Here is a 15,600-nt window from a genome sequence, read left to right on the forward strand (position 1 = left end):
GGGCAATTCCTCAAGGATCTAGAACTAGATGTACCATATGACCCAGCCATCCCACTACTGGGTATATACCCAAAGGATTATAAATTATTCTACTACAAAGACGCATGCACACGTATGTTTATTGCGGCACTATTCACAATAGCAAAGACTTGGAATCAACCCAAATGTCCATCAGTGACAGACTGGATTAAGAAAATGTGGCACATATACACTATGGAATACTATGCAGCCATAAAAAAGGATGAGTTTGCGTCCTTTGTAGGGACATGGATGCAGCTGGAAACCATCATTCTTAGCAAACTATCACAAGAACAGAAAACCAAACACCGCATGTTCTCACTCATAGGTGGGAACTGAACAATGAGATCACTTGGACTCGGGAAGGGGAACATCACACACTGGAGCCTATCATGGGGAGGGGGGAGGGGGGAGGGATTGCATTGGGGAGTTATACATGATATAAATGATGAATTGATGGTTGCTGACGAGTTGATCGGTGCAGCACACCAACATGGCACAAGTATACATATGTAACAAACCTGCACGTTATGCACATGTACCCTAGAACTTAAAGTATAAAAAAAAAAAAAAAAAAAGAATAAAATTGCTTTCTGCTTGCATCCTAAAACTGGTTTATTCAATAGACTAGTTAAAATGACTAATTTTCAGCAAAGAAATTTAAAAACAAAGTTTAATTTAGTATTTGACAATAATATGGAATATAAGAGATAGGAACCTGGAGTTAAAGTAAAGACATTTTATTATACAGAAAGAGAATAGAGATATTTATTAACTTTAGGCTTTATTAAGCAAAATAGGCATTCGTTAAATGTAAGATAACTTTTAAGAGAATAGAAACAGCGCCCTATATCATAGCCCATATCATATCCCATGTTATATCCACATCAAATGAGATAAATGAATAAAGAAAACTCAATCACTTAATAAAAGAGAGGACACGAGAAAAACAAAGCAAAACAAACAAACAAACAAAAAAAAAACGTTAAACTTAGAGAATATAAAACACAAAATAAGATGATTTAAATATGTCCAAATACTTTATGAATCACATAAAATGTAAAGGTGTTACACTTGCTAGTCAGAGAATACAGAGCCAGCCCCTCTTCATTTTCATTTGGCTAAATCTCCGTATCCTTCAATATTAGATATCCTAATATAAGATCTCATCCAGATGTTGTTGTTGTTGTTATTATTTGTTTTTTTGTTTTGAGACGGAGTCTCGCTCTGTCATCCAGGCTGGAATGCAGTGGCACAATCTCGGCTCACTGCAACCCTCCGTCTCCTGGGTTCGAGCAATTCTCCTGCCTCAGCCTCCCGAGCAGCTGGGATTACAGGTGCCCGCCACCACGCCCAGTTAGTTTTTGTATTTTTAGTAAAAACGGGGTTTCACCATGTTCGCCATGCTGGTCTCAATCTCCTGACCTCGTGATCTGCCCGCGATGGCCTCCCAAAGTGCTGAAATTACAGGCCTGAGCCACCGCGCCCGGCCCTAAATCTTTTATTAACAATTTCCTTCGTAGAGCATTCCCCCATGAATTCCATTCCCCTCGGGATTAATATATCTCTGGCACCTAATGTTTACCTCTAATATTTCACTCAGTACACTGTATTGTAATTTTTTTTTTTTTTTTTTTTTTGAGATGGAGTCTCGCTCTGCCGCCCAGGCTGGAGTGCAGTGGCCGGATCTCAGCTCACTGCAAGCTCCGACTCCCGGATTCACGCCATTCTCCTGCCTCGGCCTCCCGAGTAGCTGGGACTACAGGCGCCCGCCACACCGCCCGGCTAGTTTTTTGTATTTTTAGTAGAGATGGGGTTTCGCCATGTTAGCCAGGATGGTCTCGATCTCCTCACCTCGTGATCCGCCCGTCTCAGCCTCCCAAAGTGCTGGGATTACAGGCTTGAGCCACCGCGCCCGGCTGCAATTGTTTTTAAAACTGCCTTTCCCATCTGACCGAAAAATATTTAAATACAGAAACTCTGTATCTTTTCTCTATCAAGAGCACTACCAGAGTATGTGGTATATAGTAGCTAATCAAAAATGCTTCTTGGATTGACAGATGAAATTTAAGAATTCTTTTTTCCTCACAGTTACATGGTAGATATACATATGTAATGTTGACTGTAAAGGGATTCCTATATTGTAAAATCTATAAAGACTTCAACTGGGTACAGGGTACAGCTGTAAGCAATTGCACTAGTGTTAGATCCTGTATAGATTCTTCCAGTGATTGGGCCTGCCCCTGTGCCATACAATTGGCATGATATCAAAGAAGATTCCAGTACAACTGCATTGTTCTTGGCCTTAATTCTGAACACTTGCTCTGGTTAATTTGATGCTCCATAAATAATAGTCCTACCAGGTCAATTAGGAAGACTCATACATTAAGCACTATCCACTATCTGAAAAACATCATTTTAAATAAAACATAAATAGCCTTACTGTTTACAAAAAAAAAAAATTTACAATTTTTTTTTTTTTTTTTTTGAGACAGAGTCTTGCTCTGTCACCCAGGCTGGAGTGCGGTAGTGAAATCTTGGCTCACTGCAACCTCGGCCTCCTGGGCTCAAGTGATTCTCCTGCCTCATCCTCCCTTGTAGCTGGCATTACAAGTGTGCACCACCATGCCCCACTAATTTTTGTATTTTTAGTAGAGACAGGTTTTCATCATGTTAGCCAGGCTGGTCTCAAACTCCTAACCTCAGGTGATCCTAACCTCAGTCTCCCATAGTGCTGGGTTTACAGGTGTAAGCCACCATACCTGGCCAAAACATTTACAATTCTAATCATTCTCTAGGAAACAATATAATTTAAAACTGCTTTTCAGTTTATAGATATTCAATACATTTTATTAAATACCTGCTTTATGCCAGGAAATGAGTTGGTGCTGGGGGAGAGAGAGAAAAATAGGACACAATCTTTGTAGTCTATGAAAAGACTACAATAAAGAATATCAGATGTATCAAATATATTTTCAATCCATTATGATGAGTGCTATGACAGAAGAAGATACATGCTTCTTCTGTCTCAGTGATGCTTCTTCTGAAGATACATGCTTCCTTAATGAGAATCACTGAGGACAGATTCCTAATGTAGGGAATGTCAGAGAAAAGCTACCTGTAAAAGATGATGTTCCAAAGGATTAAGTAGGAGTTAGTTATATTTATTGAGGAACGAAAGAAAGGGAGAGAACTTGCCAGGAAAATGAGAGGCTATGTGCACAGGTAGTGAGTGAAGAAGTAGAACGGTATGCATAAGAAAGAGTCTGGTGTCACTGGAATATTGAGTTCAATAGACAGATTATATTGCACCTCATATGCTATATTAGAACTTAAAAAACTTTAAAAATTGGGAAGATATTAAGTAGCTAATAGGATGGTGCTATTGGAGCCAGGAGAATAAAACAGTGTTGAGCAGAATCTTTCTATCCTTCCTCTCTTGTTGACTATAGCAACCATATGAAGGAAACTTATACCAAAACTTCTAATTTCTCACTCCATCCATACTGTACTTAGGAGGTCAATTCCTGACATGAGTGGGACCCTGTTTAAGCAGTGTTTGGAGTCACTGTGTGGCTCTCATTCCCCATCCACAACTGGATGAATTGGACCCACTATACTTGGATTCAGTTCTTCAGCCATATGGAAAGCAAGCTTAGCTTTAAGGAGCAGGAAATAGTCATCTTCAAGCTAAGCTACATTCTTCGATCCAGATTATACATGAGAGCTCTGAATTGAGGATCAGATAATTGCTCAGCCACTTACAAACTAAGACTTTATTTTTCATTACTTTAGCTCTTTAGGTGCTCTGAAAGGAAGAAAAATGTAGATTCCAAATTCCTAACACATATTTAAGAAACATTTCTAAAATAAAATCAGATCTTTGACAAAGGAACAAGGGCAATTTTACGGAGAACAGATAGTCTTTCAACAAATGGTGGTGAAACAACTGGAAAAAGTGAATTTAAACACAAAATTAATTCAAAATGGATCACAGACTTAAATGTAAAACTTAAAACTGTACAAGTTTAACAGGTATATGATCTCCTAGGGACATTCAGCTGGTAAGGGAAGCACACCTCAAGTAAGCACGGGTACAACTCCAGTAAACACACTGCACATGCTCCCCTCCCAAGTGCTGGCAGGCCACTGCACAGGTGGACAGCCCACTCCAAGAGAAGAATCATGGGAGAAAGAACACAAGACCCACAGAGGCACGTCAAGTCAAAAGGTCAAACTGTGCACCTGTCTTTCAAGTTGCCCACTTGGCCCTCTTCCAAGTGTACTTTCCTTCCTCTTGTTTCTGCTCTAGAGCTTTTAAATAAACTTTTACTTCTGCTCTAAAACTTGCCTCAGTTTCTCCTTCTGCCTTATGCCCTTCCGTCAAATTCTTTCTTCTGAGGAGGCAAGAATTGAAGTTGCTTCAGACCTGCATGGATTCACCACCAGTAACATGGTGTCTATAATGGCTCACTACAGCCTCAACTCCTGGGCTCAAGGGATTCTCCTGCCTCAGCCTTCAATGTAGCTATGACTAAAGGTGTGCACCACCATACTTGGCCATTTTTGTTTTGTTTTGTTTGTTTGTTTGTCAATTTTTTGTAGAGATGGGAGTTTTGCTATGTTGCCCAGGCTGGTCTTGAATTCTTGGTGTCAAGTGATCCTCCTCCCTTGGCCTCCCAAAGTGCTGGGATTATAGGTGTGAGCCACTGCATTCAGTCAAAAGATAGTATTTAGACAATAAAAACACAAGCTACATACTGGAAGGAAATATTTGCAGAAACACATATCAGATAAAGGACTTGTATTCAAAATATACAAAGAACACTTAAAACTTGACAAAAGAAAAATAACCCAATTACAAAATGGACAAAAGATCTGAACAAACACCTCACCAAAAGAAGTATCCATATAAAAATAAGCATATGAAAAGATGCTCAACATCATATATCATTAGGGAACTAAAAAATAAAGCAAAATGAGATGCCACTACACATCTATTAGAATGACTAAAATCAAAAGCATTGACAACACCAAATGCTGGCAAGATGTGGAATAACAGAAACTCTCATTCATTGCTGGTGGCAATGCAAATGGAGTTCCAAAGTACAGTCACTTTGGGAGACAATCTAGCAGTTTCTCACAAAGCTAAACACAGGCTTAGTGCATGATTCAACAATCATGCTTCTAGCTATTTACCCAAATGAGTTTAAAACTTATGTCCACCCAAAAACCTGCACAAGAATATTTGCAGCAGCTTTATTTATAATCACTGAAACTTGGAAGCAACCAAGATGTCCTTCAACAGGTGAATGAATAAACTGTATTACACCCATATAATACAGTATTATTCATCAATAAAAATAAATGTGTTATCAAGCTGCAAAAAGACATGGAGGAACCTTAAATGCATATTGCTAAGTGAAAAGAGACAGTATATATAATTTCAGGTACTATATGACACTTTGGAATAGATATATGACAAAAATGGTCAGTGATCACCAGAGATTCTGGGGGAGGGGAGGAGGAAATTATATGTGGAGCATGGGGGCATTTTTAGGGCAGTAAAATTATTCTTTAGTAGTGGATATATGACATTATGCATTTGTCAAAACCCACAGAACTCTACAACACAGTGGACCCTGATATAAATTGTATAAATTGTGGACTTTAGTTAACAGGCATGTATCAACACTGGTTTATCAATTGTAACAAATGTACCACACTAATGAGGGATGTTGGGCTGAGCGCAGTGGCTCAAGTGTGTAATCACAGCACTTTGGAAGGCTGAGGCAGGCGGATCACGAGGTCAGGAGATCAAGACGATCCTGGCTAACATGGTGAAACTCCGTCTCTATTAAAAACACAAAAATTAGCTGGGCATGGTGGCATGTGCCTGTAATCCCAGCTACTCGGGAGGCTGAGGCAGGAGAATCACTTGAACCAGGGAAGTTGGAGGTTGCAGTAAGCTGAGATCGTGCCACTGCACTTCAGCCTGGCAACAAAGCGAGACTTCGTCTCAAAAAAAAACAAAAAAAAAGAAAAAAGAAAGATGTTAATGGGAGAAACTGGGTGGGATACAGAGAGGTTAAGAATTCTCCGTACTTTCTGCATAATTTTTTTGTAAATCTAAAATTACTCTTTAAAGAGTCTTTTTTAAACAGAGTCTCACTCTGTCACCCAGGCTGGAGTGCAGTGGCACAATCTCGGCTCACTGCAGCCTCCACCTCCTGGGTTTAAGTGATTCTCCTACCTCAGCCTCCTGAATAGCTGGGACTACAGGCACACACCACCCCACCCAGCTAATTTTTGTATTTTTAGTAGAGATGGGTTTTCGCCACATTGGCCAGACTGGTCTCGAATTCCTGGGCTCAAATGATCCACCCACCTTATCCTCCCAAAGTACTGTGATTACAGGCATGAGCCACCACACCAGGCCAAAAAGTCTACTTTTTTAAAGGAAGAGAATTAAATAAATACATTTAATTCAATTAAATCAGTAGGGCTTACTGTGTGCCTACGTGTGAAGAACTGAGAAAGAGTTGAGGACAAAGCTAGGTATTTGTAGAGATGACTGGGTTGATAAATAGCCACTGCCATTTCCTGAGATGGGACTAGGGGAGGCTGAGTGCATTTAGGAGGTAAAATGGTACATTTGCTATTAGAAGAAATGTAAATGTAAGTACCTATGAGATATCAAATGGAAATATCAAGTAGACTTGTGTATAGCAAGCTTATAGGAGAGACTAGGGCCAGAGGTACAGATATGGGGTCTTCAAGATGTAGGCCATTAAAGCATGGGACTGGATGAGAACATTCAGGAAACCACAAAGCATGAAACAAATCACTACATGAAAACAGAACTCTCGAAAATTCAGCATTTCTAGCCTATTCTCATGAATCAATATTGTGATACTGACCATACTGCCAAAAGCAATCTACAGATTCAATGCAATTCCCACATCAAAATACCATGGTCATACTTCGCAGAACTAGAATAAACAATCCTAAAATTCATATGGAAGCCAAAAAGAACCTGCCTAGTCAAAGCAAAACTAAGCAAAAAGAACAGATCTGGAGGTATCACATTACCCAACTTCAAACTACACTATAAGGCTATAGTTACCAAAACAGCATGGTAGTAGTATGAAAATAGGCACATAGGCACACAGACCAATGGAACAGAACAGAGAACCCAGAAATAAAGCCAAATACTTACAGCCAACTGATCTTCAACAAAGCCAACAAAAACGTAAAGTGGGGGAAGGACACGCTATTCAACAAATGGTGCTGGGATAACTGGCAAGCAATATTTAGAAGAATGAAATTGGATCCTCAGCTCTCACCTTATACAAAAATCAACTCAAGATGGATCAAAGGCTTAAATCTAAGACCTGAAACCATAAAAATTCTATAAGATAACATTGGAAAAATCCTTCTAGACATTGGCTTAGGCAAAGAGTTCATGACCAGGAACCCAAAAGCAAATGCAACAAAAACAAAGATAAATAGATGGGACTTAATTAAACTAAAAAGCTTCTGCACAGCAAAAGAAATAATCAGCAGAGTAAACAGACCAACCCACAGAGTAGGAGAAAATATTTGCAAACTATGCATCTGACAAAGGACTAATATGCAGAATCTATGAGGAACTCAAATCTGCAAGAAAAAAACAACTAATTCCACAAAAAGTGGGTTAAGGACATGAATAGACAATTCTCAAAAGAAGATATGCAAATGGCCAACAATCATATGAAAAAATGCTCAACATTACTAATGATCAGGGAAAGGTAAATCAAAACCACAATGTGATACCACTTTATTCCTGCAAGAATGGTCATAATCTTAAAATAAAAAAAATAGATGTTGGCGTGGATGTGGTGAAAAGGGAACACTTTTACATCACTGGTAGGGATGTAAACTAGTACAACCATTATGGAAAATAGTGTGGAGATTCCTTAAAGAACTAAAATTAGATCTAACATTTGATGCAGCAATCCCACTCCTGGGTATCTACCCAGAGGAAAAGAAGTCATTGTATGGAAAAGATACTTGCACACAAATGTTTACAGCAACACAATTCGCAATTGCAAACATATGGAACCAGCCCAAATGCCCATCAATCAACAAGTGGATAAAGAAAATGTGATGTATATGTATACACACACACACACACACACACCCCATGGAATATTACTCAGCCACAAAAAGGAAGGAAATGATAACATTCACAGCAACCTGGATGGAGCTGGAGACTGTTATTCTAAGTGACGTAACTCAGGAATGGAAAACCAAACATGGTATGTTCTCACTTATAAGTGGGAGCTAAGCTATGAGGACACAAAGGCATAAGAATGGCACAATCGACTTTAGGGACTTAGGGAGAAGGGTGGGAGTGGGATGCGGGATAAAAGACTACACATTGGGTACAGTGTACATTGCTCAGGTGATGGGTGCACCAAATCTCAGAAATCACCAATAAAGAATTTATCCATGTAACCAAACACCACCTGTTCCCCATAAACCTATTGAAATAATAAAAACATAAATTTTAAAAAGAAAATTCAGTGTTTCAAGAGAAGAATAAATGACTCACACGATCCAAGAAAAAGTCAGAAAGTTTCAGGAAGAAAGGAGGGATGGACAGTGTCAACAACAAGTGACACCTACTTATTGAGTGGAGGAAGGCAGCAGAGAAAGAGAAAATGAAGACAAACCTAAGAGGAAAATTAAGGGTCTAGGAAAAAATAACACAAGATAAATTAACAGTATGGAAAACAATTTGGTATTTTAAATAAATCAGTGGTATAGGGGTCAGTGAAAGTTATTTCCAATAGATCCTTACATTAAAGGGTTTACCTGTAACATCGATCTGTGAGTGGTGTAATAACCAGCCTAGGGGAATTACCCAGATATTCATATCCATATCGCAAACCAGCATTGATCATTTTTGTTTCTAAATGATTTTCCTAGGATAAATGAGATAAGTTAAACAACAAAATTGTAAATAATATGAAATCTCAAGCTCTTTAATAAGTAATAACCATAATATAGACATCTTTAAAATCCACTTTTCAGGTGTCATTTGATTCCATGGCAGAATTAAATATCTAGTTTCCATGGATGAATAATTGAAGTCACTGGTTTTAATTCTTCCCATAAAATATTTTAGTATTTGTCCCTTACCTCTTCCATATTTTTAATCATTGTGTGTTAACAATAGAGTGGATATTACTCATCATTTAACAGATGAGGAAATTGACACTTAAAGAGAATAAGTAACTTCCCCAATGTTATACATTTCGGAATGGGAGGATCTGGCATCTGAAATGATTCCACCATCTGAGCTTCTAGCTCAGCACTGCCCCTCAATTTGTTTCCCAGGACGCTAGCTCTTCTCTCCTCCCACCCCATACCCCCCGAGACTTCCACAAAAGCCTATATGATGAAAACTATGCATCTGTCTCTGCCCACACCCAACAGGCCCTATCTTGCCCACTTTACTGTTCCCGCCCTGCTTGCATTCCCCATTATGATTACCATCACCATCCACCTGGATGCCCTGGCAAAAACCATGTTTCTGCCTTCTTCAATTGATCAATTAGAGGAATCTTTTTTTTTTTTTTTTTTTTTCTGAGACAGGGTCTCACTCTGTCATCCAGACTGGAGTGTAATGGTGCAATCTCCGCTCACTGCAACCTCTGCCTCCTGGGTCCAAGCAATTCTCCTACCTCAGTCCTCAAGTAGCTGGGACTACAGGCACGCCCCATCACGTGCCCAGCTAATTTTTGTATTTTTAGTAGAGATGGGGTTTCACCACCTTGGCCAGGCTGGTCTTGAACTCCTGACCTCAAGTGATCTGCTTGTCTTGGCCTCCCAAAGTGCTGGGATTACAGGTGTGAGCCACCATGCCCAGCAATGAGAGGAAACTTTAATGACTAAATCAGACTGCAAGAGTTTGATTCATATATCCTTTAGATGCATCAAGAACCTAAAAACACAATTTTAAACTGAGTAGTCCAAACATTTTGCAGATTCAGCAAGCCTAGCAACTCGTTTAAAATGAGTAATTTTTGATAATTACTCATGATTTTTGTGTATCTATATATGTATATATGTTTATATATAACTATACATTTGGATATAGATAAGGATACAGATATCAATACAAATGATATAGTTATCAGCAGCTTAATCTTCAATCTAAAGAAATTCTTATTTGGGTATAGTCCGCCATCAGCAAAAGATTCCAGGTTACCGCTACTATTTCCTATGTGAGCAAGCAAGCACAAATTTAAAATTATGACCTGAAACTGCTGTGTAATGTAACATTCAGTGATATCACTTACTTGCCAATAGTACCTAAGCTGACTTAACCATTCAAAGTCAGAGTCATCACTAATATTTTTTTTTACAAGTGATGAAAGGACATCTCTAGCATGGACATCCAGTACCACAAGTGCTCCCAGAGTTACACGATTCTGCTTGGACAATTTGCCACGCACCAAAGTGACAATATCATCAATTTGTCTGTTACATGTTGTCAAGTATTGCTCAAGAGCCTGAAAGAAAAGAAAATGATATGATTTTCCAATGTGATGAAAATTATTTTGAACAAAACATTCTGAACTAGTATATTCTCTGCATTTTGATCACAACTCTCCATGTAACACAATTTAAAAATAATTTGTTTTTCTTGCTACAAAGACACTAGGTGAACAAGCCCAATCAGGTATAATGGATATACGTAATTTGTGTCTACTCATTATCCTTTCCTTTTCTATTTCTTCTCTATTCTCTGTGGTTTTGTTGGAGCTGTCAATCATATTGCCCATTCTCCACAGCAATATGAAGGAGAGAATGTGTGACTAAATCAGAACCAATCATAGTTCTTCCTGGGGAATGCTATATAGATTGAGAGAAAAGTGCTCTTTGCTAGGCTTGGGAGGCTGTGGATATGCCAACCTAAAGTAACTACAAGCTGTCTTCTGCTCTACAGAATAAAGCCTACCAGAGCCAACAGAGATAGAGAGCAACAACAATAGAGACAGAGACCATGGCTGGGCATGGTGGCTCACACCTACAATCCTAGCACTTTGGGAGGCCGAGGCGGGCAGATCACTTGAGGTCAGGAGTTTGAGACCAGCCTGGCCAACATGGTGAAACCCCGTCTCTACCAAAAATATGAAAAGTTAGCCAGGCATGGTGGCATCTGCCTATAATCCCAGCTACTCGGGAGGCTGAGGCAGGAGAACAGCTTGAACCTGGGAGGTGGAGGTTGCAGTGGGCCAAGATCATGCCACTGCACTCCAGCCTAGGTGACAGAGCAAGACTCCATCTAAAAAAAAAGAAAAAAAAAAAAAGAGAGAGAGAGAGAACAAGAGAGAGACCACAGCACAATGCAGCTCTGAGGCCCTGATTCCGACTGCTCCTGTTTAGATCCTATGAGTCCCTCTAGTACTCTCACATAAGCTTTCTGAAAGGGATTTGTGCTTCTTGAAATACAAAGATGCTAATAAACAAAACATTGAACAGTTTAGTTTATAATAAGCTAATGCCAGTTCTGAAGACGAGGCTTGCTTCTCTTTTCTGATAGGTAAATCTAATGAGTAAGTTAAAAAAGAGAAGAGGACTTACGACAAAAATAAAATTACAGTCAACAAAAACCACTGTGCTTAAGAGAAGTATTAATCTGCTCCAGTGGCTGCTTTTCCTACTTTAAAAACATTTAATAACACTGTACACCAAGGAGTTTATTTCACTCTGTTACAGCCATTGCTAAGTGGCAGCAATGAAACTGAAAGTGAGGGTTCCCAAGAATGAGAGAAAGTTTAAAAGACAGAGACAAAGACTGCAAGTTGTTTCTCCAAGGGGCACTTTTCTTGTTTCCTGAAATACTTCATCTTTTTTTATTATTATTTTTAAGAAGGATCATTCTTCAAAGGTTTGGTGCCTAAGCACTATTTCATTTCTATATGGTTAATTTGCTATTAATTTTCTTCTTCAGTAGCAAAAAATAAACTTCTGTCCCACCCATGTTCAACCACAAGCAGGGAGATCCCAGGAGGCTGCACGTCCCTTGGTGGCCCACCTTGGAGAAATCCCTCTGAGTGTGGTGGTTGGTGAGTGGTAGCTTAAAAGCAGAAAGACAAAATGAATTCTCTGGACTCACTGAGGAAAAAAGAAAAATACACATGGGGAGAGACATCCAAGGGTCCAAAAGTAAACCCAGGGGCTATCAGGGATACTCTTATGCCCCAGTGCCCTGCTTTTCATGAAGAAAGACCTTTTCCTGAAAATCCTTAACTTCCTGTCCTATGCCCTATTCCTTCTTGTAGAGGAGGAGTAGGTGACCTGTTGGTAAGTTGGAGCGAATTAAACATGTGTCTCTCAGTCCCTTACTCTTTGGAATCTGTCTGTCTACAGAGAACATGCATCCTTCTCAAAACCCTGTTCAACAATACCTTAAAGTTAAAGACATTTCAAATTCCATGTCAAAAACGTATTTAAAAACCACAATTTTATTTATTATTTATTTATGTATTTATTTTATTATACTTTAAGTTCTAGGGTACATTTGCACAGCGTGCAGGCTTGTTACATATTTATACATGTGCCATGTTGGTGTGCTGCACCCACTAACTTGTCAATTACATCAGCTATATCTCCTAATGCTATCCCTCCGCCCGACCCCCTCCTCACGACAGGTCCCGGTGTGTGATGTTCCCCTTTCTGTGTCCAAGTGATCTCATTGATCAATTCCCACCTATGAGTGAGAACATGCGGTGTTTGGTTTTCTGTTCTTGTGATAGTTTGCTGAGAATGATGGTTTCCAGCTGCATCCATGTCCCTACAAAGGACATGAACTCATCCTTTTTTATGGCTGCATAGTATTCCATGGTGTATATGTGCCACATTTTCTTAATCCAGCCTGTCACTGATGGACATTTGCGTTGATTCCAAGTCTTTGCTAATGTGAATAATGTCGCATTAAACATACGTGTGCATGTGTCTTTATAGCAGCACGATTTATAATCCTTTGGGTATACCCCCAGTAATGGGATGGCTGGGTCACATGGTATTTCTAGTTCTAGATCCTTGAGGAATCACCACACTGTTTTCCACAATGGTTGAACTAGTTTACAGTCCCACCAACATTGTAAAAGTGTTCCTATTTCTCCACATCCTCTCCAGCACTTGTTGTTTCCTGACTTTTTAATGATCACCATTCTAACTGGTGTGAGATGGTATCTCATTATGGTTTTGATTTGCATTTCTCTGACGGCCAGTGATGATGGGCATTTTTTCATGTGTCTGTTGGCTACAAAAATGTCTTCTTTTGAGAAGTGTCTTTTCATATCCTTTGCCCACTTTTTGATGGGGTTGTTTTTTTCTTGTAAATTTGTTTGAGTTCTTTGTAGGTTACGGATATTAGCCCTTTGTCAGATGAGTAGATTGCAAAAATTTTCTCCCATTCTGTAGGTTGCCTGTTCACTCAGATGGTAGTTTCTTTTGCTGTGCAGAAGCTCTTTAGTTTAATTAGATCCCATTTGTCAATTTTTGCTTTTGTTGCCATTGCTTTTGTTGTTTTAGACGTGAAGTCCTTGCCCATGCCTATATCCTGAATGGTATTACCTACGTTTTCTTCTAGGGTTTTTATAGTTTTAGGTCTAACGTTTAAGTCTCTAATCCATCTTGAATTAATTTTCATATAAGGAGTAAGGAAAGGATCCAGTTTCAGCTTTCTACTTATGGCTAGCCATAAAAATCATGATTTTAAACTACAGATCTATAACTGCTAGGTTCCAGTAGACCCCTCAGTCAACTGAAAGTTGAGTCGCTTAAAATCCTGTCTCAATGATAGAACTGTTGCAATGAATGTAATTTCAGTTTTTCATTAACAATTACAATCTAATTAATGTTAAATTAATATATCCAATTATATTATTTACATATTTAATACTAAGCATCACTTAAAATATTCATAATTATTATGTATTCAAAATCGATACATTAGAAATAAAAACAGTCACAGTAAGTCAACTGGAGCCTTATCTATATAGGGTAGTTTTACTCAAGGTATAAAAGAGAATACTGTTACTTTATTTCCTGCTAATCTTTATGAGTTTCTTAGTCCTATTATCACTCTATTTTTAAAGGCATAAAAATGTATATAACAACAAGATTGAGGTTCAAGTATCATTGACTTTTATATGCTGTGAATAAACATGATTTAAAGAATAATTTTAAAATTATTGGTATAAATTTTTCCTACATATTTGTTATGTGTAATTTTTATGTAAAAAGTCAGTAATTTGGCTTGCAGCATAAAGTACATTGTTAAGTGAATTGTATTTATTTCAGTTTTTAAAATAAGTGTATTCTGGCAATAATAAACTATTGAAAAAATGCTAAAAAAAAAAAAAAAAAACCTGAGGGTTAATAAAAGCTTACCTTTATCCCCACTGGAATAGCTGTTTGTACTTCTTTTGTCCAAAAGATTTGGGATACACAGAGGACAGTCTGTCCAGGCCAATCCCTTACCCAGTTAATTCGTTCATATTTTGTATAGGCAAAAATTGCATCTCCAATTACCTAATCAAAAAAGAATATGCTAAATATTAACCATTTCCTGAACAAGTTATACAACTGAGAGTTAAACTCCTAAAATAAATTAACTCATACTGCTCAATTTTTTACAACATTCTTAGACATTTATGCAAGACTCACATAAACCATACGATTATAACTATTTATATTCAAGTTTAATCACATTCCTATGAGCAAGGCAAACATACTATATAACATTTTATTTTCCTGATGTACTATCAATTTGTGTGAACCACATGGTATCAAATATTCATTTGAACAATTTTAGCCAAAGACATCCTAGATACATTCGGATTGAACAAGCATGAGCAATTTTATTGCAAAATACAAATTCAAATAATTCCAAAATGAGATCCATCAAATTTATGGATGATTTTCTTTTAATTTAATCTGATCTCCACTCAGCCATATGCATGTATCCATGCACACCTGGGCATCGCATAATCTTTCTCAAGTTACTCCTGTGTTTCCAGGCCTCACTCCCTCTCAATCCTGTAGTTTGAAGCCCAAGGCAACGATGACAGAGACAGATGTACAATTCATTCATGGAGAGTTGAGGGCTGTAAAGTCAGGAAGTCTAATTTTGTACTTCACTACCTATGTTCGGTGGACTGACACATCTACTTTTCCACCAGTCATCGGTGGGAAACACACTAGTCTGTTACATTCATCAACCAAAAATAGTGATGTCTGTGAGGTGGTATGTACTTTAATGTTTGAATTTCAGAAGAGATTTCTTAGATTTCTCTGAGAAATATCTCAGGATGGTTAAACCATTCTGGATTTCTAGTCTTGCTGGGATATTTATAGAATGGCACAATGACAAAGGGCAGAGTGCTGGGTATTGATAATAAAGACATTTTTAAGAGCAGAAGAAGCCACGGAAGGGCAGGTGAAAATGGACACCTGGGGGATGAGAGAAGCAAAATAAATAAATAAATAAATAAATAAATAAATAAATAAATAAATAAA

General features: G+C 38.3%; 1 protein-coding gene across 1 annotated transcript in view; it reads right to left on the minus strand.

The window, feature by feature from the left end:
* DNAH7 (dynein axonemal heavy chain 7) overlaps positions 1 to 15,600 on the minus strand; it is a 358,505-nt gene that overhangs the window by 179,264 nt on the left and 163,641 nt on the right. The window contains exons 22-24 of the mRNA XM_023217897.2: positions 14,473 to 14,613; positions 10,368 to 10,580; positions 8,878 to 8,987 (exon numbers count right to left, since the gene is read on the minus strand). Coding sequence (XP_023073665.1) covers positions 8,878 to 8,987; positions 10,368 to 10,580; positions 14,473 to 14,613 — 464 coding nt within the window. The remainder of the gene's footprint in view (positions 1 to 8,877; positions 8,988 to 10,367; positions 10,581 to 14,472; positions 14,614 to 15,600) is intronic.

Source organism: Piliocolobus tephrosceles, chromosome 11, assembly GCF_002776525.5.
Source record: "Piliocolobus tephrosceles isolate RC106 chromosome 11, ASM277652v3, whole genome shotgun sequence".
NCBI classification, from domain to species: Eukaryota; Metazoa; Chordata; class Mammalia; order Primates; family Cercopithecidae; genus Piliocolobus; species Piliocolobus tephrosceles.